Raw genomic sequence first — 27,229 nt, 5'->3', positions numbered from 1 at the left:
TCCATACCAATGGTAAAGCCTGCTATAGTGGAAACACTAAACCCAAAGCAATAAGTTTGTCATGTAGCTTCCATGTGCTCATGTCCAAAATGATTATGTGCTCTGCTTATCTTAGAGTCATTAGGAGAATCAAACTGATAAAATAGGTAGGAAGTATCTTATAAAATATCAAGTCTTATATGCATTTTACAAGGGAAACAAATCATCAACAATATTTCTGACTAGAAATGAAATAGAGGAAAACAGTCTTAAAAAGACTGTCTTTCGCATGTTGATAAAAGTTACAATGTAGAAATTTAATAGCATACAGGATTGGTAGTATATGGACACTTAATAAAACCAAATTGTAAACCTATGCTATCTAGAACAGCAGCCACACATGCACTTAAGTGTAAAATATATGCTAGATTTAAGAACTTAGTACAAAAAACAAAATATATTGAAAATAATTTTGTGTTACTTTTTAAAGTGGCTAGTAAAAAAAATTCAAATTACACTTTGTGTTTGCATTACATTTCTCATGGACATTCTGCTCTCAATAAACAATGCACAACAAAACCGATTAATTGCAACACTGCCGCTCTTAGTCAATAGGACAATAAAGAATGTACACTCACTTCATCAGTGAGTTCTCCAAATACTGTTATGACATCTATTAAAAGACTTGCAGTATAGAAGGACTTGATCATGTTTCTGGAAGAGAAAAGAAAGCTGGTCTAGTTAAAATGAAAAACATTACAATGTAGTATTAGTCAGTAGTAGCAATAAGAAAAAAAAAATCCAATGTTTAAAAAAGTCTCTGAAATTAATGTTTTCAATAAAATCAGATTTCAAGAACGCAATAAAAATTCTTTTCTAATCTGTAATTAGGAGAAAGTAACAAGACACATTATAAGTAAATATGCTACTGAAGCTTTTACTGTATGCTTTTGATTTCAGACAATGTTATTAAAGTATTATCAGACTCCATATCAAACCATAATGCATTTATTTGCATTTAAATATTATAATAATGACAAATCATTTGAATGAAAAGAAGTGGATACTTTTTAGATCAACATCAATGGCCCAAGCTGTGATGTTGGCCAAAATCAATACTTAGATGTTACTAAACGTTAAAGAATGGTAAGTTAGGGTGTATTTACTAAGAACATAAGTCTGCCCTAAGTATTTCCCCTTTCAGCCATTTTCTCTAAAAATAAAGACCTGCATTTGTAACCCAAAATCACTGTGAGGTTCTATAAACTAAAAAAAAAGAATCTAAATCATTAATCAGGAAGTCACAGAGTGTTCAATATAAAACTAGGACATTCTGATTATACAGTAACCAAATTCATAAAATAATATTTATTTTCCTCTTTTTTTTACTTACTTGTGAAATCGCCCAGCACGATCTTCATTGTCTGCATACAAAAACATTTTCAAAGCATAATTCTCCAAATGGGCACAACCAACTATTTCTTGAGTAATAGCTTCATTATCACCCAACTGCTTCTTAAGCTAAAATAAAATTAAAGACATACCTTATGGTTTTGGACTCTTCAAAGTGTTTGCTTAAGTACAAATCATCCTAATAATCACTTTAAGTAAATTATTTTACATTCAATAAAAAGATTTATCAATGAAATCTTGCAAAAACAAAGTTGCTCTGCCTCAGCCCAATGTACTTAAAACAAAATCCAATGCTTATAAAATTTAGAAGAAACACTTATGATAACCTGGAAGTATCATTTAGCTCTAAAAGTCAAAATAACCAGGAATAAAAACTATATCCTAGTAACCATGTGAGCTAAGCATCAGACAAATATTTCAAAATAATGCTGTATTACTCAATGCACTATCAGTTATCCTAAAAATAGAATTTGAAAATCTTCTCTAAGCATATATAATCTAAAATTGTAACCAATGACATTTCAGTTTCTTCTGTCAAATATAAAAAAGTAAGGACAGAAGGTTCATCATGTTCTAAAATAGTATGTATGATATAATTGTGAATCCCTTTCCTATAAGAACAATAACTTAAAGCATTTTAAAAACAACAGTCTCTACTTTTTACTCAGTCGTTAGAATAAAATGACATTCTAGAACATCAGATCTTAGTACCATACTGTTTTTTAAAAAATGCTTATTTCAAAGTTGTTATGAAGTAAAAAATTAAATTAAAAGAAGACCTCAGGATTTTTCAGAAAAACAGCAAAGTACTTTTATAATTACTAAAGAATAGGGTCACAAAGAGACTTAAGGTTGGAATTTAAGGAAACTTTGGCTATGATTATCCTGAACAAAAACAGGAAAACACACACACACACACACACACACACACACACACACACACAACATTAGTTTACTATATCCAAATTGCAAAATGGTTTGTAAAGACAGATCTAGAAAAATTTTAGAGAAAGCAAGCCACTTCATCTCATCTTTAACAAAAAATATTTGGCAGAAAAAATTTGAAGTTTTAAAACTGTAATACAAACATTATAGATATGCCCTCACCATGAAATAAACTTATGCTACCTGATACTTAATTTAGGAAATGATAAACTCATGGTGTATCTCTGTAAATGTGATTTAAATTTTGTTTATTATAAAGAACTGTTTGAATTTTGTCTCATTTAAGAGTCTTATTATTTTACCTATTACTGCGATACTGTGAAATTAATAACGATACATATTCTATATAAAATGTCTGATAGGGTTGGGATTTTACAAATATACTGCCATGTGTGAGAAACACTCTCACTGCCGCCCCAAACCCATATCCCAAAAAAGAGAGTACTCAAATTATTTATCTTGCATCCATAGAAACAGCATCAAAAGTGGGGCCAGCTGAATTCCCTCAGTGACCATCAGGCCCACTTTGGGTGGGTCATAGTAGTAGATAACAAGAGCTCGGGATCCTGGGATCAGTATGCCAGAGAGCCATATCAAGTGAGAGAGACACTACTATCATAGCTCCTTAATACAACTAGGCAGTGAAGTTTTGTCTTAGGATATGCCTTGATATGAATAATAACTTTCTGTCAATAACTAAAAATGAAAACAATAAAAACCTCTGGGCTGACTAGTATAAATGGTTTGATGTTGATTTTTAGTATGTCTAAGTTCTGTGTCTCTAAGCAAAAGAAGGCAACTGATAGAATAAGCAGGTTTCTATTTTTCCTGAGTAGGTCACATAACCATATAAAAAAATAAAAAATAAGCCAGAGTTATTCACGTTAAGAGAAAAAATGGCCAGGTAGGCATGGGAGTCACAAGACAGAGAGCCCTGATTACTAAGTATGATTACTATGGCTGGCACTGCATTCTTTAGGTGCTGATACCCAATCCAACCCATTCAGTTTTCCCTAAATAGGCACCTTTATAACGACCTGTGAAGTTACATCAGGTTCAAAAAGGTGACTCCTAAGTTACCTACAACATTTCTTCTAGGAGAGAAAGATGCCTGGATCAAAACAGTGCCCTGGGACCTGGGACCCAGAGTGGGAGAAAAGACAGGGAGAAAGAGAGAGAGAAAGAAAGATAAGCAATCAGTATCATTTCCTTCATTATTTCTTTCACTAAATTAATAGTCTATTTCATTATTATAAGAGATATTTAAGAAGTACCAAATTAATCACCCACATAACTGTATGAGGAAGGATTTGCCACTTATGAATGATGAGTCAAAAATCACCTATAGTAATGTGAAACAAGATATAATGGTATATGCAAACATATCTGAACCTATTTCAATTTATACTTGCAACTCCCTAGTAGAGAGTAAATGAAAAAAAAATTGTGTCTAGTGTTTCCTTAGGTATAATGGCATTGCTGATTTTTGTCAAGGGAAAAAACTAAAATGACAACGTACACAAATGAATAAAATGGCACTCTGAACAAAATCAGAAAATAAGTCATCAGTGCTTAACTTACAGCTTCTAACTGATCCATTAACTTTGATAAAAATTTACGACATTCAGGAGTTTTACTATCAATCTTCATTCCAGTCTGCATTGCATATAAACGACCTACAAAGAAAAAATAAGATGATTTGAACAATCTCATTTTTAAACATCCTCCTCTATATGGAATGTTTAAAATACATGTTTTGCCTAGTAATTTAAAACTCTAATTTACTATGAAATAAATTACAGACATATGTCTGTCTGTAATTTATTTCTTACATTTAACAGTATGTCCTGGAGATCTGTGTCAATGCTAGTGTTCTACAGTATGGATATATTAGTCTAACTGAAGCACATTTAGTTAGCTCTCAAATTTCATTATAAATAATGCTGTGCCACCTACCATACCTCCTTGTATCAAGAGTTCCCTGGGGTATGTACCAAAAGGTGAAATTCCTGGGTACCTTTTTCATTTTGAGAGCTACTCTTAAACTGCCTTCCAAAACAGATTTAGCTGTATCTGCAACATATGCAGTAATCACCCATTTCTCCTAACTCACACAAAAAAACAGCTATTAAACTTAAATTCATGTCAATCTGAAGCTTGAAAGTGCTGCTTGATTTTTCGTTTTCCTAACTACTAAAAAAGTATCAGATATTTGTTGGATAGCTCTACATTCCCCTTTATGAATTAGGAGTAACAATTAAATTAAAAGAAAAAAAAATCTTCTGCCAAATTGATTTGCTTTTTAAACAAACTCACTTGTAGTAATTCTTTACATAGTATGAAGCAGGAATGTAACTTTCACCCCCAAATAAAATCTTGTGAACACTATCCCCATTCCCTATTTTACTTTACTCCTCAGCATGCAATCATCTTCCATTACCTTATCCTGTCTCTATCCCAACTGGAATTCAAACTCCATGATGATGGGGATTTTTGTCTATTTGGTTTGCTGATGTATCCCTGGCATCTAGGACAGTGCTTGGCCCTTGATAAACATTTCCTGAATACATAAATACACGAATGAAAGAATGGCTAATTATGTCCCACAGACTGAAATGCCACTTTTATCATTAATTATCATATATTAAGTTTCCATGGGATAACAGAACCCAATTCTGTATACTGCCTAATCAGCTGTATTAGTCTATTGCTGTTTTATTTACTAGCGTTTTGTAATAGGGCTTGGCATCTCTTAGTTACTCTCAGAATTTCCATTTCAATTATGTCCACCTGACAAAAATCCTCTTTAAAAATGTATGAATAAACACATGATGCAGTTACCTATTTGCTCTGTGTTTTAATTTTAATGGTTTTATCAGAAGAAACATTTTAATGCTTAGGTTTTCAGAGCTATCTCATATTACAGAGCTTGAAGTTTAATTTATTAATGTATGTATTGCCACATATCAAATTTTAGAGTTTGATCCACTCAGTATTAAAGAGAGAAAAAAATGGAGTTGCAAAAGTGCTGTAGAGATTTACTTCTATGTAGTGTACAGCACAGTGCTTTCACTGTGCTGGACATTATTTTGACAGATATTAATTTGAGAAACAAAAAAAAGTACCCTACTTAGTCTAAATAGTCATAGTTTTGATCATAAATGTAACCAAATTTGGTCTTTTTCTCTCTCTTTCTTGTAACCAGCTATTTCTTTAGCAAGGTGCCCTGATCCCTTGCCCTTCTGACTATGTGAGGTTTTCCTCAGTCCTTAAGGTATAGACAGATATACTTTTCAAATCACTTGTATTTCTTTTGAATTTTCCAAGTTTTGTGTCTATCTTAGGTAGCTCTTTTTTGCTAAAATGAACTGAACTCCTGAACCACGTTCTCTCCGTTGAGTTGTCCAGGTCTTTTTTTCCAGAGTTTTTGTTGCATTTCCTTTTTTAAAATGCATCACATGAACTCTTTAGATAATAAATACATTGGTTGCAAATATTATGCACGTTTAATTTTTGAATGTTATTTTAAAACACAAGCTGGACTCGGTGGCTCAGCCTGTAATCCCAGCGCTTTGGGAGGCTGAGGTGAGTGGACTGCCTGAGCCCACGGGTTTGAGACCCGCTGGGGCAACTTGGCAAGCCCTGCCGGGGCAACTTGGCGAGACCTCATCTCTACAATAAATAAAAAAAACTAGCTGGGCGTGGTAGCACACGCCTGTGGTTCCAGCTACTTGGAAGGCTGGAGCGGAAGGATTGACGGAGCCCAGCAGGCCAAGGCTGCGGTGGCCGGGAGCGGCCACTGCACACCAGTCTGGGTGACAGAGTGAGACTCCAACTCAAAAAAAAAAAAAAATAAAAAATAAAAATAAAACACAAAGGTTTAAAATAGCTATGTACTCAAAACTATTTGTGATTTCCCCTATATCCCAACAACTCTAAGCGTAGAAACTTCTGTCTCCAGAGACTTAATATTCAGTTATTATATGATTTTCCTAGGTTTTCCTATGGTTTAATTTTCAAACTTAACCCTTTAACTTGCATTTTCCCTCCAGTTATTGGCACATGTTTCACAACCACTTAATTAATAATCCTCTCTAATAACTTGTGGTTCCTTCCTTATTATTATTTTTAATTTTGGTATTTCCTGGTTATTTGATTTTTTAAATATTTCCTGGTTATTTGATCTCAGATAAAATGTCATCTCTTTACAAGATAATATCTATGAATCATAACATGCTTTTTCTTCCCCTAAATTTAATCTTACCATGTCTTGTTACATTGCCAAAATTTCCTGAAAAATATCAGGTGTCTGCTCTTATTTTTAAGAGGAAGGCTTCTTGTAAGAGTAAGTAATATCATGAAACTGATTCCATGCCAGGTTGTTCATATTTCTCCTTTGAGAGTCACCACCCAAAGCTATGTTGAAGCAGAGGCCTTTGACACCCATATGATTTCAGAGATCAGCAAAACAACTGGCTAGAATGTGAAAAGAAAATATTAGCATTTTTATTGATATCATTATCCCTTTCTTTAAAAATTGCTATTTTTATTTACCTCTTATAATATACTGGGGGTGCCAAAAAATGTATACACATTTTAAAAGATGCTATTTAGGTATTTTATTTTTTATTTTTTTGAGTTGGAGTCTCACTCTGTCGCCCAGACTGGAGTGCAGTGGCCGCTCCCACTCCTGGCCTGGGTATGGGGGCGATGACATTTTTGGTCAAAAACTACTGAACACTCAGTTCAGTGTGGGCAGGTGCACTGTCATGGTGGAAGAACTAGTCATCTGTTTGCCACAACTCAGGACTTTCCTCTAGAATGCAGCAATAACGCTAGCTGGTAAACTGATGCTGACAGGTGGTTCCTTAGTGGAACTTGAGTTTTTCAAGTTTTGTGCCTATCTTAGTCAGCTCTTTTTTCTTAAAACTGACTAAGCTCCCGAACCATGTTCTCTCTGTTGAGTTGTCCAGGTCTTTTCTTCCAGGGTTTTTGTTGCATTTCCTTTTTAAAAATGCATCATATGAACTCTTTAGATAATACAGTGGTTGCAAATATTATGCACGTTTAATTTTTGAATGTTATTTTAAAATACAGAAGCTTAAAATATTTATGTACTCAAAACATAATTCTGATTTCCCCTACATTCCAACAATTCTAAACTTAGAAACTTCTTGTCTCCAGAGACTGTACAGGGGCCAGGGAGCTCACCTTCCAAAAGATAATTCCACTTTTTGGGTCCCCCCTCATACACTGAAGATTTATGTTTAGTTTTTTTTTTAACTCATATGGATAGATGATCAAAAGGTCAAGGAGCACTGCTCTACTGCATTCTCACTCCCCTCAACTATACACTATGATTTCTTGACCCATCTTAGCCCATGCATTTCCCCCCATACTTTGGCGCTTTCTACCAAAACCCCCTACTATGAACTACTGCTTCATAATCAGCATACTCTCCCCTACAACCCAGGTTCCTTCTCCTTCTCTGCCTTAACTAAAACCTGATGTCCCTTGAGGAGATCACATATTTGTGGTCCTTCTGAGTAGTGACTTCTACAATAAAACACAACAAAATCCAAAACTCTCACACTTCTCCTTAGGATTGGCAACCCGCTGTATCATCAAGAGATTGTAATGTACCTTGCCAAGAGCACACTTCCCAGTATTCTTCAAGGCAAAGTATGGCCTTATAACTAAGGATAATATCATGTAACCATAAATTGTTGGGACAGACTTTTGGAATGTCTCCGTAAAGGGGGGATATTAACAGGGGTAAGAGCTTACTGATCCTCTCCCATTTCTCTTCCCTGCTACATCAAATAAAAATACTAGATGACTGAAGCTCTAATAACCCTCTTGGGCCAAAAGGCAATCTTGGAAATGGTAATCGTGTGCTGGTTGGTAGACCTGAAACAGGGATAAGCTTGCTTAGGTCCCTGATGACTTCATGCAGTCAGCACACTAGCACTGGGTACTGCCAACATCCGACTTTCTTTAAATGGGGAGTAACTCCTTCTTTACTCAGCCATTCTTATTCTGAATTTTCTGCAATAAGCAAGCAACTCTAATTCTAATGCAAACATAGCACCATGTTCTCAAATCTTATCGGCCTCAACCCCAACAGTTTTATGTACTCTCCTTCACTCACCAGTCATTCCATAACTAACTCTCAAACTGCTGTGCCACCAAAATCAATGTATCACGAAATTACTCTCTAAACGCAGTTTCCTTTTTTCCAACATTCAACTATACACAGTGCTATAGGGTTCCAGTTCACTGACCCCTCTCTACTTCTTCATTATAGTTTTCTTTCCTATAACTTCCCTCTGCAACCAGCTTTGATGTTACAATATATTTTTTAAGAATTTTATTGTACTATCTCTTTTTCTTTTTTCCTTTTAATTTTTATTTTAAAACATGGGGTACAATCCAGGGTTAGGTATACAGATATTCACTGTGCAGGGACCCTTATTGATGAGGTATGTGACCCCCCTTCCCCAGGCAGTTATCGACCACTTTCAAACCCACCTCCCCATCCCCCCACCCCACAGTTTCCCGCTTTCAATCCTTTTCTTATAGTAATATGGTAGTTGTTTAAGGACCACTTATGAGTGAGAAGGTGTAATATTCAGTTCTTTGTTTCTGTCAGAGATCATTCAGTATCATAAGCTCTAATTCTCTCCAGGTTGCTGTGAAGTTCATGATTTTGCTCTTCTTTATGGCTATGTAATATTCCATTGTGTATATGTAAATTTTTAAAATCCAGTCCTCTTTTGATGGGCAGCACGGTTGGTTCCATGTTCTTGCTATTGTGAACAATCCTGCGATAAACATATGTATGCAGGTATCTCTTTTATAGAGTGACCCGAGTTCTTCCAGGTATATTCCCAGTAGGGGGATTGTGGGGTCATATGGAAGGTCGATTTTTAGAACTTTTAGGAATTGCCACACTGATTTCCACAGAGGCCTGTGCTCTCTCTTTCTGTCTCAAAATCTTTTTATTGCACCCCTCTGGCAAAAACATATTCATATATAAACCCAACTATCTTCTTTCTCTATGCCTGCATCCAAGCAGCAGACTGATGGCAGATTGGCATCATTATAAATTTAATTATCAGCCTAAAATGGGCTTAATACTTGTTTCCCAATGTCCTAGCTATTTCAAACATACTTCAATCTCTTTAAAACGACCTCACCAAAACACAAGTGACTACATATTAGTTAATTATTCACTATACGTACACTGGCCAATGGAACATGATAATTTAAAGAAAAATAGTAGGGACAGTTTCATTTCACAAGGTCTTTCTCCTTATTTTCTCACCATAGTAGTGAATAATATGTGAGTCCTGCCATTTATGGAGCACAGTTAACTACCTGATAGACAAATTTTGGAAAGAAATGGCTAGCCAGCAGAGATGTAACAGCCCAGAGAGTGAAGAAATGAAGTTGACTCCTATGGTTCACCTTGGATTTAGTGACAGCCATCTCAGGATTTAACTATTAAACAAACATGCAGAAAATTAATTCGGCACACATTATCATCTTCACTCACAGCACAAATACAGTGTAAACAAAATATCCACTTCTTGTCCTTCAGAAGTTTATCTAATACTGATAGATGGCTCATCCTAAAATATGGTGTAATAACAAAGTTTATTAGCTTGGCCTACATTTATTTTTTCTTACCAATTACATATTTATTCTTTGCAATTACATGGACATTATTATAAGGTAATATCTTTAATTGAAGAATTAAATCATCTCAGAATTGGAAACACTTTGGACGAAAACTGGCCTTTTATATTTCTGAATACTTTATGTGGCTTGTAACTCTTAAGTACAGAAACTACATCATAAGACATATTCTCTAATATTAATAACAACAAAAAGAGCTTCAATCCACTTATGAAAATTAATAAGTACACTAAAATATCTTTCAACCACATGGATGAAAAAAGGATCACTTTCACACAAATCTCAAGACAAGCGATTCATTATAGCAACAAAAATATGGTGAGAAAAATGTCTAACATGAAAAATATCTATAAAAACAGAACAAATAAACATGTAGCTATAATCATCTATAAGAAATATATTTGATTTACTTTAAGGAAACATATTTATTTTTATGAACAAATATTACCTGATGATGAGAAATGAACCATATTTGTAAATGATTAAATACTTTCTAACCTGATTTTAACTTAATGTGACTCAGAAGACATTTACTAATCCTAAAGGTATGTGTGATTCAATGTTCCATAGAATTTGAACATCCTTACTTATCCATGAGAAACAAAAATATAATATGTGCATGATATAAACACACACAGAAAGGTACATAAAAGTAACTGCGGAGAGTGAGGCTTTAATAGGTTAAAAAATGTGGCACTCAATAAACAGAATGACACATAGCGATGTGTAAAAACAAATGTTATTCCAAAAACCAGAAGTAAATCTGCTGCTTTATTCTTAAGCATACTGTAACTATTAGCTCTATGGTAGATATTAGCCTTGTGGAAGAACTTCTGAGTCAAACATTAAATATTATACAGCTTTCATATCAAGTATATCTTACTACTTACCAAATTTTTTAAAAAGTACATATTGCTTGACCAAAAGAGAAAGGAAAAAGGGAAGCATGAATGCATATTTACTAATACAAGATATTTACTCTACTTATCCCTTTATTAAATAAATACTCTTGGAACTCCTGTCACAATATAGCAATTTTAAGAAAAAGTTAGCTACTCCTGATGTCCTATTAAAAGATGCAATGAAAATCAATATATATGGCAAGAATATCTGGGGTTTTTTACTGTCAACAGAATAAATAATCACTAAGATCCTGGATACTAATATCGTGCTAACACATAACAGACACTAAGTGATTATTTCATTGTTAAAATGAGATCATAGATTCTACTTCTGGCAATGAAGAAACTAGGTTCACCATCCCACTGTAAACAGCAAAAACAAACAAAACAAAACGGTGCAAAATATATGAAATACGTTTTCAGACAGTGGAGAGGAAAAGAGGAAGTCTATGATACCTGGAGAAATGAAACAAATGAGGTGACACCAGTGGTAAGTCCAGCGTCTGGCCTGGAGGCACATTCAAAACCAAAGCCCAGGGAAGACTCCTAAGCAGAGCACAGGCTTCTAGAAGAACTACAAAAGCAGACAAGTTCAGGGAGACTGAAGCAGTTGAAAAGTTGAGGGGCAGAGTTCTGAAGAGAAGAGAGCTACGCATAAAAAACCCAGAAACCTGCATAGGGGGTAACTGAGCCTCAGTAGAATATGTGATAATGTGCATGTGCAGAGGAAAACTACTCAAAACCAAAGAACTAACAAGACCTGTGAGCTGAGAGCTGAACTGTTCCCAACACACACACAGGATTGGAATGCATTAAAGATCCAACCAGAGAGAGTGAAAAGTCCTAGCCATTTACCAAGGGTATTCAGTGAAGACTCCAAGATGGGCATACTTTAGTAGTGGTGTTAAATTCCCCCTAGAGCAAAGGCTACTTCAGATCTTCCCCCACAAAGCTAAAAACAACAAACAAAACACACTAAAGGATCACACTGAACTACAAATTATTGAATTGCTGACCACATCAAGTCTCTTCAAAGACAGAACACAAACTCTAGACATTCAAGAACTTGAAATTTACAACGTCTTACATCCAATCGAAAATTACTAAAGAAAGGAAAAAAACGACAACAAAGAAAAAAAATGATCCTTAGGAAGAGGGAATATAAGCCAACAATCCAAGTTGATCAAACAATGACAAAATTATGGAGACAGGAGATAATGACATTAAAATAACAGGGAATTATAATGAAAGTATTTCAAGAAAACCATGAATAAAAGGAGAAATGGCATATACATAAAGGAATCCACATAAAACTTCTAGAGGCAAAAAATATGCTATCTTAAATGAAAAATTAACTTACAGGATTAATAGTGTAGACACCAAAAAAACAAAAGATTAGTGAACTCTAGAGCACAGCAATATAAATTACCCACAGCGAAACAGAAAAAAAAGAATTGTAAGAATAAAAGAAAGGTAAATCCCTCCCAAAACCAGAGTTTCCAGAAGTGTGGAAAAATACCAAGTGTCCTAATGCAATGGTGCCCAACCTTTTTGGCATCAGGAGCTGGGTAGTGGGATTTAATTTTTCCACAGAAAGGGCGAGAAGAGATCATCATGCATTAGATTCTCATAAGGAGTTCCACAACCTAGATCCATCTCATGTGCAGTTCACAACAGGCTTTGTGGTTCATGTGTTGCCACTGATCTAGCAGGATGCAGAGATCTGCTCACTGCCACTCACCTCCTACTGTGCTTGGTGTTGGGGACCCCTGTTATACCACATATGTTACTGAATTCCCAAAAACAAGGAGGAGAGGGGTGGCAAAAAAAAAGTATTGAAAGAAAAAATTGACAAATTAAAATTTTTTAACCAGCAAAAAGTCTTTAAAAAATAAAGATGAAATAAAAGTTCAATTTCATACAAGTTGAAAAAATTCATTGGCAGCAAACCGCGTTAAAAAAAAAATAAAGCTCTTCAAGAGAAAAGAAACTGATAACACATTTAAAATTTGGATCTACACAAAGAAATGAAGTGCTGAAAATGGCATTTATGTAATAAAATATAAACATTTTTATTTTCTCACTTTATAAATTTATTTAAAACAGAATAGACAGTTAAAAAATTAAAAAAATATGAAGTTTTTGACATATGTGTAAGTATGATGTATAACAACTATAGCCAAACGACACGAGAGGGGAAAAGACAGTTCTTACTTTATATGTGAAGTGATATAATAGGAGACAGTAGACTATGATAGGCTATTGTGAGCACTAGAGCAACCACACACACACAAAATAAAACAGGAGAACATTCAGTAAGACCACAGTAGCAGCACAGCAGACTCCTATAAAAACCCATCTAATTATAAAAAAAAAGAGGAAACAAAGAACAGATGAGACAAATAGCAAGACTTAAAACCAAACACATTAATAATTACATTAAATATAAATGACTTAAACACTCCAATTAAAAGGCAGAGATTGTCATACTGAATAAAAAAGTAAGAATTGACAGACAACATACCATTCACAGGGTCCCAGTGAACTGGACTAATAATTTGATAATAACTAACATTAAATAAGTAATTATCATAGATCATGTACTGATGTAATCATTTAAATTTTTTTAAAAAATCAATCCATCAAGAATTTTTGTGAACTTGATCTTTCTATTATCCTGAGTTCACTAAAAACAAAAACAAAAAACCTGAAGCTCATAAAGTATATTTGCCCAAGGTCATAAAACCAATAAATAGGCTGAGATTTGACAGGATAGTCTGGCTCCAGAGTCATTGTACCTTGCACCTATCAAGACATCTCTCTTCATATATGCTGATAAAATTACATATAACACAAATTTTACATATATTAGACCATGTCACATTAGTAACCTTCTTTTTTACACTATGTGTGGGCATCTTCTTCTGTAATATATGTAACTCCACATATCTTAATGAACCATAACAGACTTGAATTTGCCTATAATGATGGTAATTTAGATTTCCAATTTAATCTATTATAAAAAACACTGTTGAGAATATCTCCGTGTGCCTGTATTTTACACCATCATTATCTTATTTAGGTAAATTCTAATAAATTGGACTATGAGATTAAAAAGTCCAGTACAGTCTCCTTATCCACAGCTTGGCTTTCCATGGTGTCAGTTACTACAGTCAACCATGGTCTGAAACTACTAAATGGAAATTTTCAGAAATAAACAATTTATAAGTTTTAAATTGTGTGTAGAATTGACTAGTGTGGCAAAATCTTGTGCCATCCCACTTTGTTCCGTCTTCATCAAAAAAAGAAAAGTAAGTACATTTATAATATGTTGACAGACCACACATTCACATAACTTTCATTACAATATCTTGCTACAATTTTTCTATTTTAGTATTAGTTTTTATTGTTAATCTCTTACTGTGCCTCATTTACAAGTTAAATTTTATCGTGGGTATGTAGATACAAAAAAATAGTATACATATGGTTTGGTACTATCTGTAACTTTAAGCACTGGAGGTCTTTGAATGTATGCCTTGTAGATGGGGGAGGGGGTCTGTATTTGTTCTTTTCATACAGTGGCTAGTTAATCAATGTGTGATCATCATAGATTAAGGAGATCTTAATCTGACAAGAATCTATTGATCTAATCATTTCATTGCAAGCTTACTTTTTTTTCTCAAAAGAAACTCAGACACAGGGAAACTAGGTGGCACTTAATGTTACAGAACAATAGATAGTAACTATGAATGTTCATATAATTTTAAATTTTAATTACTTCAAGAAAATGAGGCATATCAAAGAAAACAGAATGGAAATGTGGCAAATGTTAACAATGGTGATTACAATTTCTTTGTTTTCCTACATATTCGAGTTTTTCTATAATATGCATGTATTATTTACATCTGTGTCTCTCAAGGATGACAACAATTATACTGCATCTGGAAGGCACTAGAAAAGTGTGAAGCTTATATATTTTTAAAAATTTTCTATTTATGAATGCAATGTCTGGAGAAGCTATTACCATTTAGGATAATTAATAACCTGAAATGCACTGAGCAGTCCTGACACGAACTAAGCAATTGAAGAATTGATCCTTCAATAGTGTTTCCAAATAGAATAAAAAATAAATTGAAGTAAAAAACAAAACAATACAAAACAAAAAAAACTGTAAAAACATAAAACCTTGACATGCCATAGGAAAAATATGAGTAAAATGAATGTAAGACCGCCAATGACAAATTTAAATGAAACATAAACTTACCTAGCATGATACAGAAACCTATTATACACAATTTTGTGCTGCTGAAGAGTAAGTAAACTTCCACTTTGAACAACTGAATATAAATGTCACAAAAAACCTTAACAAAGATGCTTAAATTTTGGCAAGGGCGTTAAAGAAATAAATAAAAATTAAGAATAAGTTATTGGACTCCACAGGCCCTGCCCCTTCAATTTTATAGTTTTTTAAAGAGTTGCAAAATGAAATGATTTACTTTTTAAAAAGCAGAGTATTAAGAAGGATATTTTTACAAAATAAAATTCATTTTGTTCACAAAAACATAAGATGAAAAGAATTCTAATGGATAAATCAGTAGTCCAACCTGCTGGGTGCTTTTATTATTAACCTGTCATTGCTACAGTAAAGTATCCTGAATAAAAGAAAAAATAAGTACGTAGTCAATAAAACTATGGACTCCAATTTATCATACAGATTCAGAAATCAGCAAATAAAAGTAACTGAGTTTTAAAAATCACCTTAATTAAGCTTGTCTGACTTAAAATCTTATTTCTGTGTGATTAACAACAACAAAAAATAGGTAACTACTAATGCTAACCTCCATGTATTTTACCATTTATAAACAAAGAAATCCATATTATTCAGCATTTATCTAAACTAAAGTTTTCTACTTGTATGCCCTGTAACATCTCATAATTGAAATAACCACATATACTTACCACTTCCTGAACAACTGCACTGTATTAATTTTCCTATGATCATATAAAAAAACGAAAACTCTCAAGAGCATATATACACTTCCATTGAAAGTCTATTTATTTTACAATGTCACCCTCTAGAGGAACCTTTAAAAAACCAAACATGAAACATGATACGTTTAGTTACTTACAGCACACTTAAAAAGAAAAAGATCTTTCTGGATTTAGTATTAGAGTATCAAACCTGACAGAATCAAAATATTTACCATCTAGTGCCTGTATTTAGGACTCAATTATCTTCGGCCCTCATTAAAGAAAAAAACAAGAAACATAAAGAGCTCAGAGATATGTTGTGAACAGAAAGTGTATCCTTCATTTTCACTCTGCACTTAGGAGTCTCCCAGATTATTTCATTGGCTTTTTGTCCTTGGTCTTTTGTCATCAGTTTAACCAGTCCCTTTCCTCTCACTTATTCTGTTGCTTGCTCAATACTTGGTTTTCTAATTGTTAGCTACCACCACCAATTTTTCATTCCACTATTTCTCATCTGACATTTGTCATACAGGTCCTGGTTCTATATCTTAGTAACAGAAGGAGCAGAATGACCGTGAGGATTAAATCACATATCCTGAGGAAAGCACAAATGCCGAAAGCTACTATTAGTTAATTGCCTGGCTTCTTTACTCCATGACAACTATATGACCATATTTCCCTCTGGGACCATAATTTCCTTAAAATCGAGGCCAATTTAGCAAATTTTTTTTAAGCATCTATTTTTTTTATCATGTAAATATCTCTAGTGGTCAAGGCCTAGCACAACCAAGCACAATAAATGAATAAAGAGTACTAGCAGGGTTCAAGCCTTCCTACATTTACAGTCTAAGAAGAGAAATTCAGGCAAATGAAAAACCAATTAAGGTAAAGCCATACAAGCCTCAAAGAGGACAAAGAGAAGAAACACCTTAAAACAAGGGGACAGCCGGGCTCAGTGGCTCAGCCTGTAATCCCGCACCTTGGGAGGCTGAGGTGAGTGAACTGCCTGAGTCCGCGGGTTCGAGATCCGCCTGGGCAACTTGGGGAGACTTCATCTCTACAATAAATCAAAAAATGTAGTTCCGGCCTGGAACTACAGGTCGGGTGTGGTAGCGCGTGCCTGTAGTTCCAGCTACTTGGAAGGCTGAGGCAGAAGGATCGCCGGAGCCCGGGAAGTCGAGGCTGCGGTGGCCGGGAGCGGCCACTGTACTCCTGTCTGGACGACAGAAGTGAGACTCCGACTCAACAACTTAAAAACAAACAAACAAAAACCAAGGGGATTTAAGAAAAGACCTCCCAGAAAAAGTGATTCTCAAACTAGCACCTTAAGGATAAAAATGGAGCCAGTGTGGTAGGGAAGGGAAGAGGTCAAGGCAGAGAGAATAAAATGTTAGAAGGCTTGAAGACAAGTGTGCAACATTCCAGGAGCAAAATGAAATTCAGTTTGATTAAAACAAAAGAGAATTCAAAATTCAAATCACGAGGAGTCACTGAAAATGCATTTTTTCAGACAGATATATGGAGCTGTGTGTATATAATTTTGCATCCCACACTTTCATATAAACTGTTCCCCATGTTATGAAAGATGCTTTGTAATTTTTAAACAATTATGCTAATTTCCATCCAGTGGACATAACACAGTTTACTTATCCATTTTCACAATGACATGTATAAATATAAATGTATAAACATACAAATGATCATTCAGGAAATTCTGCATAAAGCTTTTACCATATTTATTTTTATTTGCTAAACCCAAGTTTTCCAAAACTACAATTACTGAATTACAAGTACTTTACTTTTTGCCAAAATGCTTTCCAAACATTGTACCAATTCACACTGTCATTTCAGCAAAGGTCTTATCACATACTCATTTGCATTGATTCATAATTTTACAAATATTGGTATGTCATTTTAGTTTACATTTATTACTAATTAAGCTGAATGTTAGTAATTAGCATTCTCTTCTTCAGAAGTTGTATGAACATAATCCTTTATTTATAAAAATGTTTTTTTTTCCAAGAAAGGATTTTTACAAGTGTTTTACATATCAGAAATATTGGCCCTTTGTCTGTTGTCTATTCTTTGCTGTCTATTTAAAGTATTTCTTTCCTAATGCAGTATTTGTTAAATTAATTTGAACTGTTTACATCATACAGATTTTCATGTTCAGTCTACTCCATCATTTACTCTGTATTGTTCACCAGGCATTTGAAGTAGATCTTTCTAGTGGCAACAGGGATTACATGTTTGGAGTAGAAGCTGGGAAGCTGTGACCCTAACTTAGAATGTATACAGCAACAGTATGATACCAGAAAAATTGAGAAGATAAATACAATATTAAAACTTGTATAATTGGTTAATTGTGAGAGATATAAGGGAAGGAAGAAAAACTTAAGTTTCTAATCTCCAGCTAATAAATTTGAAAATATGGCAGAAATGAAAGGCATTCTAGAAAACTCTAACATATCAAGCAGAAAATTGGCTCAAGCAGAAAATTTTTTCTAATGAATGAAATTGAGAAATATATTAAAGAACTTTACAAAAGAATACAAAGCTCTGCTTTATCGATGATTTTTTTTTAATATAAAGAAAGATAAATCTGCTGCCTTTTAACCCAACTGTTCCCAGAAATCTCAAAATGATAGCACCTTAAAAGAAAAGGAAGAAACAACCTTACTTAGTAGCTTTCTTGGGAAGAAAAACAGAGACAATAAAATACACTAGGACATTTTGAAAAATGCACAATAAAAATACAGACTTGACATCAAATGCATGATACAAGAAAAGAAAAATTGATAAGTTAGACACTATCAAAATTTCAAACCTTTTATCTGCGAAAGACACTGTTATGAAGACCAGAAGACAAGGTACCGGGAGTAAAATATTTGAAAAACACATAATCTGACAAAAGACTAAGTAACTAGAATATATTAAGAAATTTCAAAACTCAATAATAAAAATAAATGAGCAAAAACACAGACAGACATTTCACTGAGGATGATACACATATGGTCAATAAGCACATGAAAGATGTTCAACTTTATAAGCCATCAGGGAAATAAAACTTAAGTCCACAATGAGATATCACTGCAGCTATTAAGAATGACAATAACAAAAAAGAATAATACACAAATGATGGCAAGAATGTGGAGAAATTGGATTACTTATCATACATGTGCTGCCAATGGGAGTGTAAAATACAGACATTCTAGAAAAGTTTGCCAGTTTCTCATAAAACTAAACACACAATTTCCATATGATCCAGCAATTGCACTTTTGGGCATTTAACCCAGAGAAATGAAAACTCAGGTTCACACAAAAACTGTATGTGACTATATCAGCATTATTCGTAATTGTCATAAATTAGAAATGACTTAAGTGTTCTTCAATGATTAACCTTTTAAATATACATATCATGGAATACTAGTAAGCATGAAAAGAAATACACTTGGATGAATCGCTAGGAAATTGCACCAAGTAAAAAAGTCAATCCCAAGAGCTTATATAACATATGATTTCATTTTAAAAAACATTTTTAAAATAAATAGAAAACAAGTTAGTGGCTGCCATGAGAGTTGGGAGTGAGATGGGAGATTAGGGGTGGAAGGAAGGTAGGTGAGATTATGAAAGGGTAAAAAGGAATCTTCTTTTGAACTCATCCCTATCCTGACTGTTGTGATGGGTAGAGGAGACTACATCTGATGAAGCTGTTTAGAACTAATTATACACATGAACGAATATATGTAAAACTGGGAGGTCTGAATAAGTTGGTGAATTTTATTAATGTTAATATTTTGGTTATGATATTGTATTATAGTTTTACAAAATATTACCATTTGGGGACACTTCGGTAAAGGGTACAGAGATTCTCTCTGTCTTATTTCTTACAACTATATGTGGATCCAGAATAATCTCAAAAGAAAAAAAAGTTTAAGGGGCAAAAAAAAACTAATGGGTTTCTTTTCAGAAATGGAGAAATGTTTCAAATGAGGAAATTTACTATTTTGCTACTACATTAAAAAGTCCATTGACAGTTCTCACGAAAGGCATTAAGGAAAAAAAAAATTCAAAGAAGTAAACAATAAGCCTATTATCACTTCTGTAGATAGCCAAAAAGTAATTTGGCATATATTATTTCAACATTCATTCCTGATTTAACAAGAAAAGACAAAGCAACTTACATATAATGTAGGAATATTAAGGTAATTTTTTAAAATGATGAAATACTAGAGAATCCCTGCTGAGGCCAGAAATAAACCATTTTTGGAAATTATAGAAACATTAGAAAGGAGGGGACACATAGATACCATGAAAATATGACCTACAACTTAATCTAAAACTTATTACAAATATAGTAAGGCAATAAGTTACAAAATATATAGTATCAGGATTCTTGCCATTGTACTTACTGATTAATGACAGAATGTTAAAAAGCTATCAATTTCTGTATAATTCGTTGATTCAATCAACATAAAATTTAGATATCTATCATATCTTGGGTACTACATTAAGAGTTAGAGATGCACTGATTATCAGCATAAGGCATGTCTCTTACTCTCAGAGTTTATATTCTAGTGGAATGTTAACAGTATTAATAGAGAAGAGCCATTCATTAAGACTTATAAATCCCACTTATGTGCCAGGTGGTGAAAGAAAGCAAGATATCAATCTCTGTCCTCTAGAAAAATCAAGATTAAAATGAAAAGTAAATAGATGCTTATAACATTTTGTGATGAGGAGCACACTGGAACAATTACTAGACTACTCTTAAGAGGTTATGAAAAGGAACTGCAAGAAGTAAAATTTGTAACGAGTAAGTTAGTCAAATTAAGAGGAATGCAGAAGAGGACTCCAGGTAGAGGACTGCACATAAAAGCCCACAGAGCTTTTATGAATCAGCAAGTAGTTTGGCAAAATAATCCTGAATTTTTTTGTCACTAAAAATTTTTCCTTGCTCTAGCATTTTGTAAAATTCTTATTTGATCTAAGATTATAGAAATATATCCCTTACACATTTTAAAGTTAACATCTGTACCATTTCATAAGTTTAAACAAGTACAAAAATGTAATTTCTATATGACATAAAAGTATACCCCAAAATTGTATGATTCTTTTGAAGTATCATAGCAACTTCATGTTTATCATAATCTATTTTAAAATACAAAAAGCTCTTTTTTTAAGAGACAGAAATTTTACACTCTTCTTTTTTCTTTTAACTCATATTTCCATTTACTTACCTTCAGAAATTCATTATAAAAGAATGGATCTGTAAGCTCAAAAGTCCTTACTTGATTATCCTATCATACACTTCTGCAATAAAATGTGTATACACACCGAAATTGAAATTTTTACAAAATTTCCTGTGAAATAAGATACTAAATGTTAAAATTTTCTTCTAGAAGTGAGTCTTTGCATTACTATAATACACAATTGATCAAAACAACAAAAATAGTACATATTTCAATAACTGCTAAATATAAAAAGCAAAATTATAATGGCAATGAATCTTATAAAAAGTTAAATCGAATATGTTAATTTATTATCATAATGAGCCAGACTACTGGGTCCTATTCATATTTTCAATTTTGAATTTAACATGGGAAAATCTTCATTTACATAAAGAAACAAAAATGGCAATGGAAGGAGTTTTATCACAGCAAAATCACTGAATTCTTTACATTCCTTTTGGTATTTAAATTTATCTGCTTCAAAATTTGTTTAAAAATTAGAAAAGGATTTGTTAACTCATCATAACTGTTACTCATTTTCTCAATTCCTATGATGTATACAAAAAAGATATTACTAAGACTTATCATTTTCTTTCAATCAGAACCCTCTAATTTATTACAGGACACAGAAAAGATTGGGATAATTGAAATACTCTTAGTTTCAATGTCCCTTAGCAAAAAAAAAAAAAAAAAATTGTTTTTATCTTATCATCTATTTTAAATGTACTTCTGAAAAAAAAAATACCCTTAGAGCTGAATATTTTAGCTCACTTAGTTTAAGAAGAATATCTACCATACTGGAAAAAGGACAAAGTCAGTTGTTAATGCCAAACCAATCAGCCAAATGAGACAGCTTTTTCAGAAAAATACAACTTAATTTTCCAACTGGAATGTCAACTCATGTCCTCATCTCATTTCTAAATTTTAATTCTAAAACAGTAATAAGTAGCAGAGCCTCACAGGAACTCCTGTTTGGCTGAAACAAGGGACTACTCCTTTACTATTTATTCTTTTCTCTCAACCCAGGCATAATATTCTTTAGTAACAAACAGAGAATGAAGAGGTAACACCAACTAATAAAAACTTGTGGTCATTTTGGGAATTCAAAACACCGCAACACATGACAGTTTGACAGTTTTTAACATGAGGCATCACCCTCAACATATGTGTGTATAAATGTAGAGACTTTGAAAGAGAATTTTCCATTGAAGCCCTTTCATGTCCTTGACCCCAATAGCTAATCCTCCTCACATGCTCTTCATGCACATGATCTTGGCCCCAAACTGTTCCTCCTGGTCCTCTTGGTAAAATCCAAGATGATCAACCAATGGCTGCCAATATCCCTGAATAATTCCTTCATCTTCTGAGATTAATTGACTAATTGTTTCCGAAAAGAAACAAACTCCAGGTGACTCCCTACATCTTTCTTATACAAAGTTTAACCCTCTTCTCCCAAATTAGAATGCCCTCTTAAAATATTTCATGTGTAGCATTTTCAAATAATGGTTTATTCTTTGCTCTGGTTGATGCTCTTCCCTATAAGAGAAGAAGCTCTACCTAACACCTTAACTGAGGAGGCTTCACTGACACTAGTAATTTGAATCATCTCTTTCTTCTAGACAGCTTGGAGGATTTTTCACCTACTCCTTCAAAGTAATACAACGTAAAAATAGTTAAGATTCTTGAGAATATCTTCATTAAAGTAGATGAAAGGCAACTGTGAACAGATGTTAGAAATGATAAGCAGCATACAACACTACTTTGTTACTCCAACCACAGAAGCTTTATAAAGAAGACAGATTTTGGGAAGGAAAACATGGAAGTTACAAATTGAAAAATTGATTCCTTTAGAATTATTCACCTACCCCAGTTTGTAGAAGACTGGTTTAGTATGTCTAGCACACAATTACTAGGAAAGAAGTCACCATGAGCAGTATTCTGTTGAACAGCAGAAACAGATCCACAAATACAGCAGCTACAGGAATTATCAGACAGCAAATATAAAAACAAATATTTAAAACGCTCAAAGCAATAAAGAGTTTTGGTCAGGTGTGGTGGCTCATGCCTGTAATCCCCGCACACTGGAAGGCTGAGGTGAGAGGATTGCTTGAGCCCAGCAGCTCGAGACTAGCCTGGGAAACATAACAAAAACTCATCTCTATAAAAAAAAAAAAATTCAAGAAAGAGCCAGGTGTGGTGGTGTGTTCCTGTAGTCCAAGCTATTCCGGGCATCGAGAATATCACCTGAGTCTACGAGGCCAAGGCTACAAGGAGCTGTGAATATGTCACTGTACTCCAGTCTGGGTGACAAAGCGAGACCCCCAAGTCAAAAAAACAAGAGGGTTAAAAAAAAAAACAACACACACATCAGTAAGAAGAAACTATCAGAAATGGCTAGACCAAAATGAAAATAAAAACAGAGGACACTCAGAAAAAAAAAATCAAAGCAGAAACTCAATAAATTGGTTAAACATTAAGATATATAGAGGTAAAAGCAGGTTTCAAGAAATTATACACGGATAGCACAGAGACAAAGACATAAGTATGAAATAATTATGAAACAAAGAAATTAAAGGGGAGAAACACAACACATGTTTAATCAAAAATTCAGAAGAACAGAGATAACAAAGGAGAAGCAATATTTGAACAGATAATAGTAGAGAGTTTTCTAGTATTGATGAAAGATAGCTGTCACAGATTCAGAGAGCCAAAGTACCAACAAGTACACAAAAAGGAATCAAGGCCTTATAAGAATGTATATAAAGAAAGATATCAATAAATTGGTTATATTTTAAAATTAAGAACTTTTGAACAACAAAGGACTTCATAAGTGGAGTGAAAAATCAAACTATGAACTGAGAGAGGACATTCCCATCACATCAAGTGGTAGCATCTACACTATTAAGACAAACAGTGCAACAGAAAAATGGGCAAAAGCAATAAATAAGCAGCTTCAAAGAGATCACAATTGATTAACATATGAAAAGATGCTCAACCTCATTAAGACCCAGAGAATTGCAAATTTCACTCCAATGAGACACCATTTCACACCCACCAGATAGGCAAAATTTTAAAAGTCTAATAATATCAAATGTGGTGAGTATATTAGTATTCACTTTATTATTCCTTAAGCTCTATCTGTTCATCATATATGTTGTTTTATCTGCATGTTTCATAACAAAAATTTTAAGTACCACGTTAAATAAAAATAATAGCAATAAAAATAATTGTTCATAACCCTAGTAAGAGCAGTTTCAGTGAAACAGTGGGTATGGCTGCAATGGGCTGAAAAGGTTCTACAAGATAAAGATGTTACAGACAACCATTTCAAACTTCATACCTATGAGGGTGGGCAGACAGGACTGCAACTTCAGGAGAGTATCATGATGAGAGTTTGTCATTTTTTAAATAAAGGAAACTGGGTTACAGCAAAAGGGAGAGGATAATGACAGGAAATAGAGAGCCCCTGGCTGTCACAGATGCCTCATACATAAACCAAGAAAAGGGATTAATTTCTGCCATGAACAAGGGGTCCTATTCCATGTTGGAGACTACCTCTTTGTCTTTATCACATCACTTTCCCCCTGGCTCTACACATTTCAGTCACAATAGTCACTGTGCTCCTCTTTCCAGCAAGCCTCTACTTCAGAATTTTTACACTTTTACTCTCTCTGTGGAGAATACACTTTCTATATGAAGCAAGGCCTGCCTTTCACTCCTTTCTTTGCTCAAATATCCACACAAAGCAAGTGTTCCCTGGTCACTTTGAAACTGAAATCCCTCTAAGCTCCTGTCAACACTACTCTCCGTACTCCTTTCTCCCTTTTCCTTGCCTTTATTTTTTTCATAACTTTTGAATACTCAGTATAATACATTCTTTGTAATGTTTAAATCTCCCTACCCCCATTGTATGTAAGCACCATTCATGCAAGAACTGTAGCCACGGTGCCTAGTAATGCCAGGTACAAGGTGGAAGCTCAATAAATACACGCTGAATGAATGAATGATCAATGAAATCCCGCTGGAAGAACCTGAAGAACAAGTATAATGGAAATAATGCTGTAAGATTTGAACAAAACAAGGTAAAGGGCAGAGAATAATCAATTTACTGTCTATGGAAGAGGTGACATTTGAGTGAGATCTTGAATCATGAGTGTGCCAAGTGCAAAATCAGTGGACATTTCAAGAGAGTGAAGAACATGGGCTGTCTAAAAGGGTCTTGCATATTTGAGAAATGGGGTACATTTGGAGTGTGGCAGGGATGACACTGGATTAGATTTTAGCTAACTTTATAACGTCCACAACAAAGGACACGTCATACTGAGCTTCTCAACTCTAAAAATCTTCCAGATTTATAGTTGTTCCGCTACGTGTTTTATTTGCAGTAAAGTTGGAGTACAGAATACAAAATAACGTTTACACGAAATTACTGGAATCACCTCCCTTTATTCACCACAAGGGGAAATGTATGAACAAACCTAATACATTTTTTCATCAACTGCAGATATATATATGCACCACAAAGTGGGTTTACTGCTATCAAAGTTCTCAGCAGCGGGTATTATTCAAAGAAGTCAAGACTAAAAATTCTCAAAGGTAGGAGAGAGCAGTTTCCATGGAGAAAGGGGAATGGCCAAATTCAGCCGCTTGTTTAGCGGCAGATACTCTCCATTTAACCATTTATGAAATCTCTGAATGGGCCTTCATGCTACCATAGTTAACCTTCACATATGACTGCTTCCAACTAGCCTATCTCCCGTCCATCCACATCACTATTATCTTTAGGACATTCACCTTTGTTTTAAACCTTACTCGATTACAGGTTATCCACAGATCGGATTCCAGGTGGAGACAGGAGGCCCTTCTGTGGACACAGAAAGAAAACCTCGGGGGAGTTGGTTCCAGAGTTTGCGAGCCCATGTAGTCGGTTCTGGGCCATTTCGGAACAAGACGGGAGAAGCTGTGGACACCACGGTGGTGATGTGGGGTTTCCGCCTTTCTGGGCCAGCGAGAAGCTCAGGCTCCCAGCGGAGGGCGGGGACTCCGGGAGTGGCCCTGGCAGGCCAGAGGTCAAAGCTCAGGCCAGAGGTCAAAGCTCAGGGCTAAAGCCAGGGGGCGGGGCACGCCCCAAGAACCTCGGGGGCGCCGTGTGGGCCCCGAAGCGTAACTGAGAAACAAGGAGCGCGGAGACTCGGAAAGACTCACAGTAATAAGCCACCACAGGGTCCCGCTTGTCATGCTCCTGAGCCGTCCTCAGATGATGCTGTATGCTCTTAAACTGGGGGGGGAGCGGGGGCAGCGGAGCTAGCGCGGCCATCTCTACTCCAGGAGTCACCACTTCCTACTCCCGCGCCCCCGACACTTCCGCTTCCGTCTGGGCGGTCGCGCGCACAAGCGCTCAGGGCAAATCCCGCCCACTCTTCCGTTGCTCGGCGACGTCTGGTCACCACGGATGCCCAACAGGGACAAACTCTGGGTGTCTGGCTCGTGGCAGTTAGTGCCCAGCGAAGGCTAAGCGTCTTGGCGGTCACGCCGCACATGGCACCAGCGCCCTCTGCTGGTCGGAGGAAGAAGCGTTTCGGTTTTGAGATTTTTATGTGGTTAATCTGTTGGGGTCCAAAGAAAGGATTTTCAGAAAGGGAAGCGCAAGAAAATGGTATTTGTTGACTGGGAGAAAGGACAGAGGCATGAATGGACTTTGGCATCATTTAGAAATTATTGCTTCTAGTTCCTCAAATAATAGTGTCCATAAAAGGCCTTTTGATTTTAGAAACGTCAATGTCACTTCTTGCATGAGAAGAGAAATTATGTGTTTAAATTAAATGTTTCTATGGTAACACTAAATACATGAAGCTTAAAGAAGATAAGACTTTCGTTCCGAACTGAGTGAATGAATAATCTGTAGATCGCTTATTTCTGGAGTTTGAAGAACAAATTGCAAAGTGTTTTCACATTCATTATTTCATCCGAACATGCAGACAGGGAAGGTGTCTGGGACTTCTTGTCCAAGCTGCCAACGCGCTGTTGTACAGTAGGCATCAGATTTTCCTTCTACCATCAATGACTTCGATTGCCTTTCTGTCCTCT

At 34.8% G+C, this 27,229-nt stretch overlaps 1 protein-coding gene across 7 annotated transcripts in view; it reads right to left on the bottom strand.

Moving 5' to 3' along the window:
* Window positions 1-26,652, bottom strand: part of VTA1 (vesicle trafficking 1) — an 80,014-nt gene extending 53,362 nt beyond the window's left edge. For 6 of the 7 annotated variants that reach the window (XM_008061303.2, XM_021714069.1, XM_008061302.2 and 3 more), the window contains exons 1-4: window positions 26,348-26,652; window positions 3,919-4,013; window positions 1,373-1,500; window positions 618-693 (exon numbers count right to left, since the gene is read on the bottom strand). In XM_008061303.2, the coding sequence (XP_008059494.1) occupies window positions 618-693; window positions 1,373-1,500; window positions 3,919-4,013; window positions 26,348-26,459 (411 nt within the window). In that variant the 5' untranslated portion in view covers window positions 26,460-26,652. The remainder of the gene's footprint in view (window positions 1-617; window positions 694-1,372; window positions 1,501-3,918; window positions 4,014-26,347) is intronic. The other variant, XM_021714071.1, reaches the window with a different exon arrangement.
* Window positions 26,653-27,229: the final 577 nt, after the last annotated feature.

The sequence above is a fragment of the Carlito syrichta genome, unplaced genomic scaffold (assembly GCF_000164805.1).
Source record: "Carlito syrichta isolate Samal-C Ts95f unplaced genomic scaffold, Tarsius_syrichta-2.0.1 Scaffold305200, whole genome shotgun sequence".
Classification (NCBI taxonomy): domain Eukaryota; kingdom Metazoa; phylum Chordata; class Mammalia; order Primates; family Tarsiidae; genus Carlito; species Carlito syrichta.
Note: the sequence above shows the minus strand (reverse complement) of the source record. Positions and strands in the feature narration are given on the sequence as shown.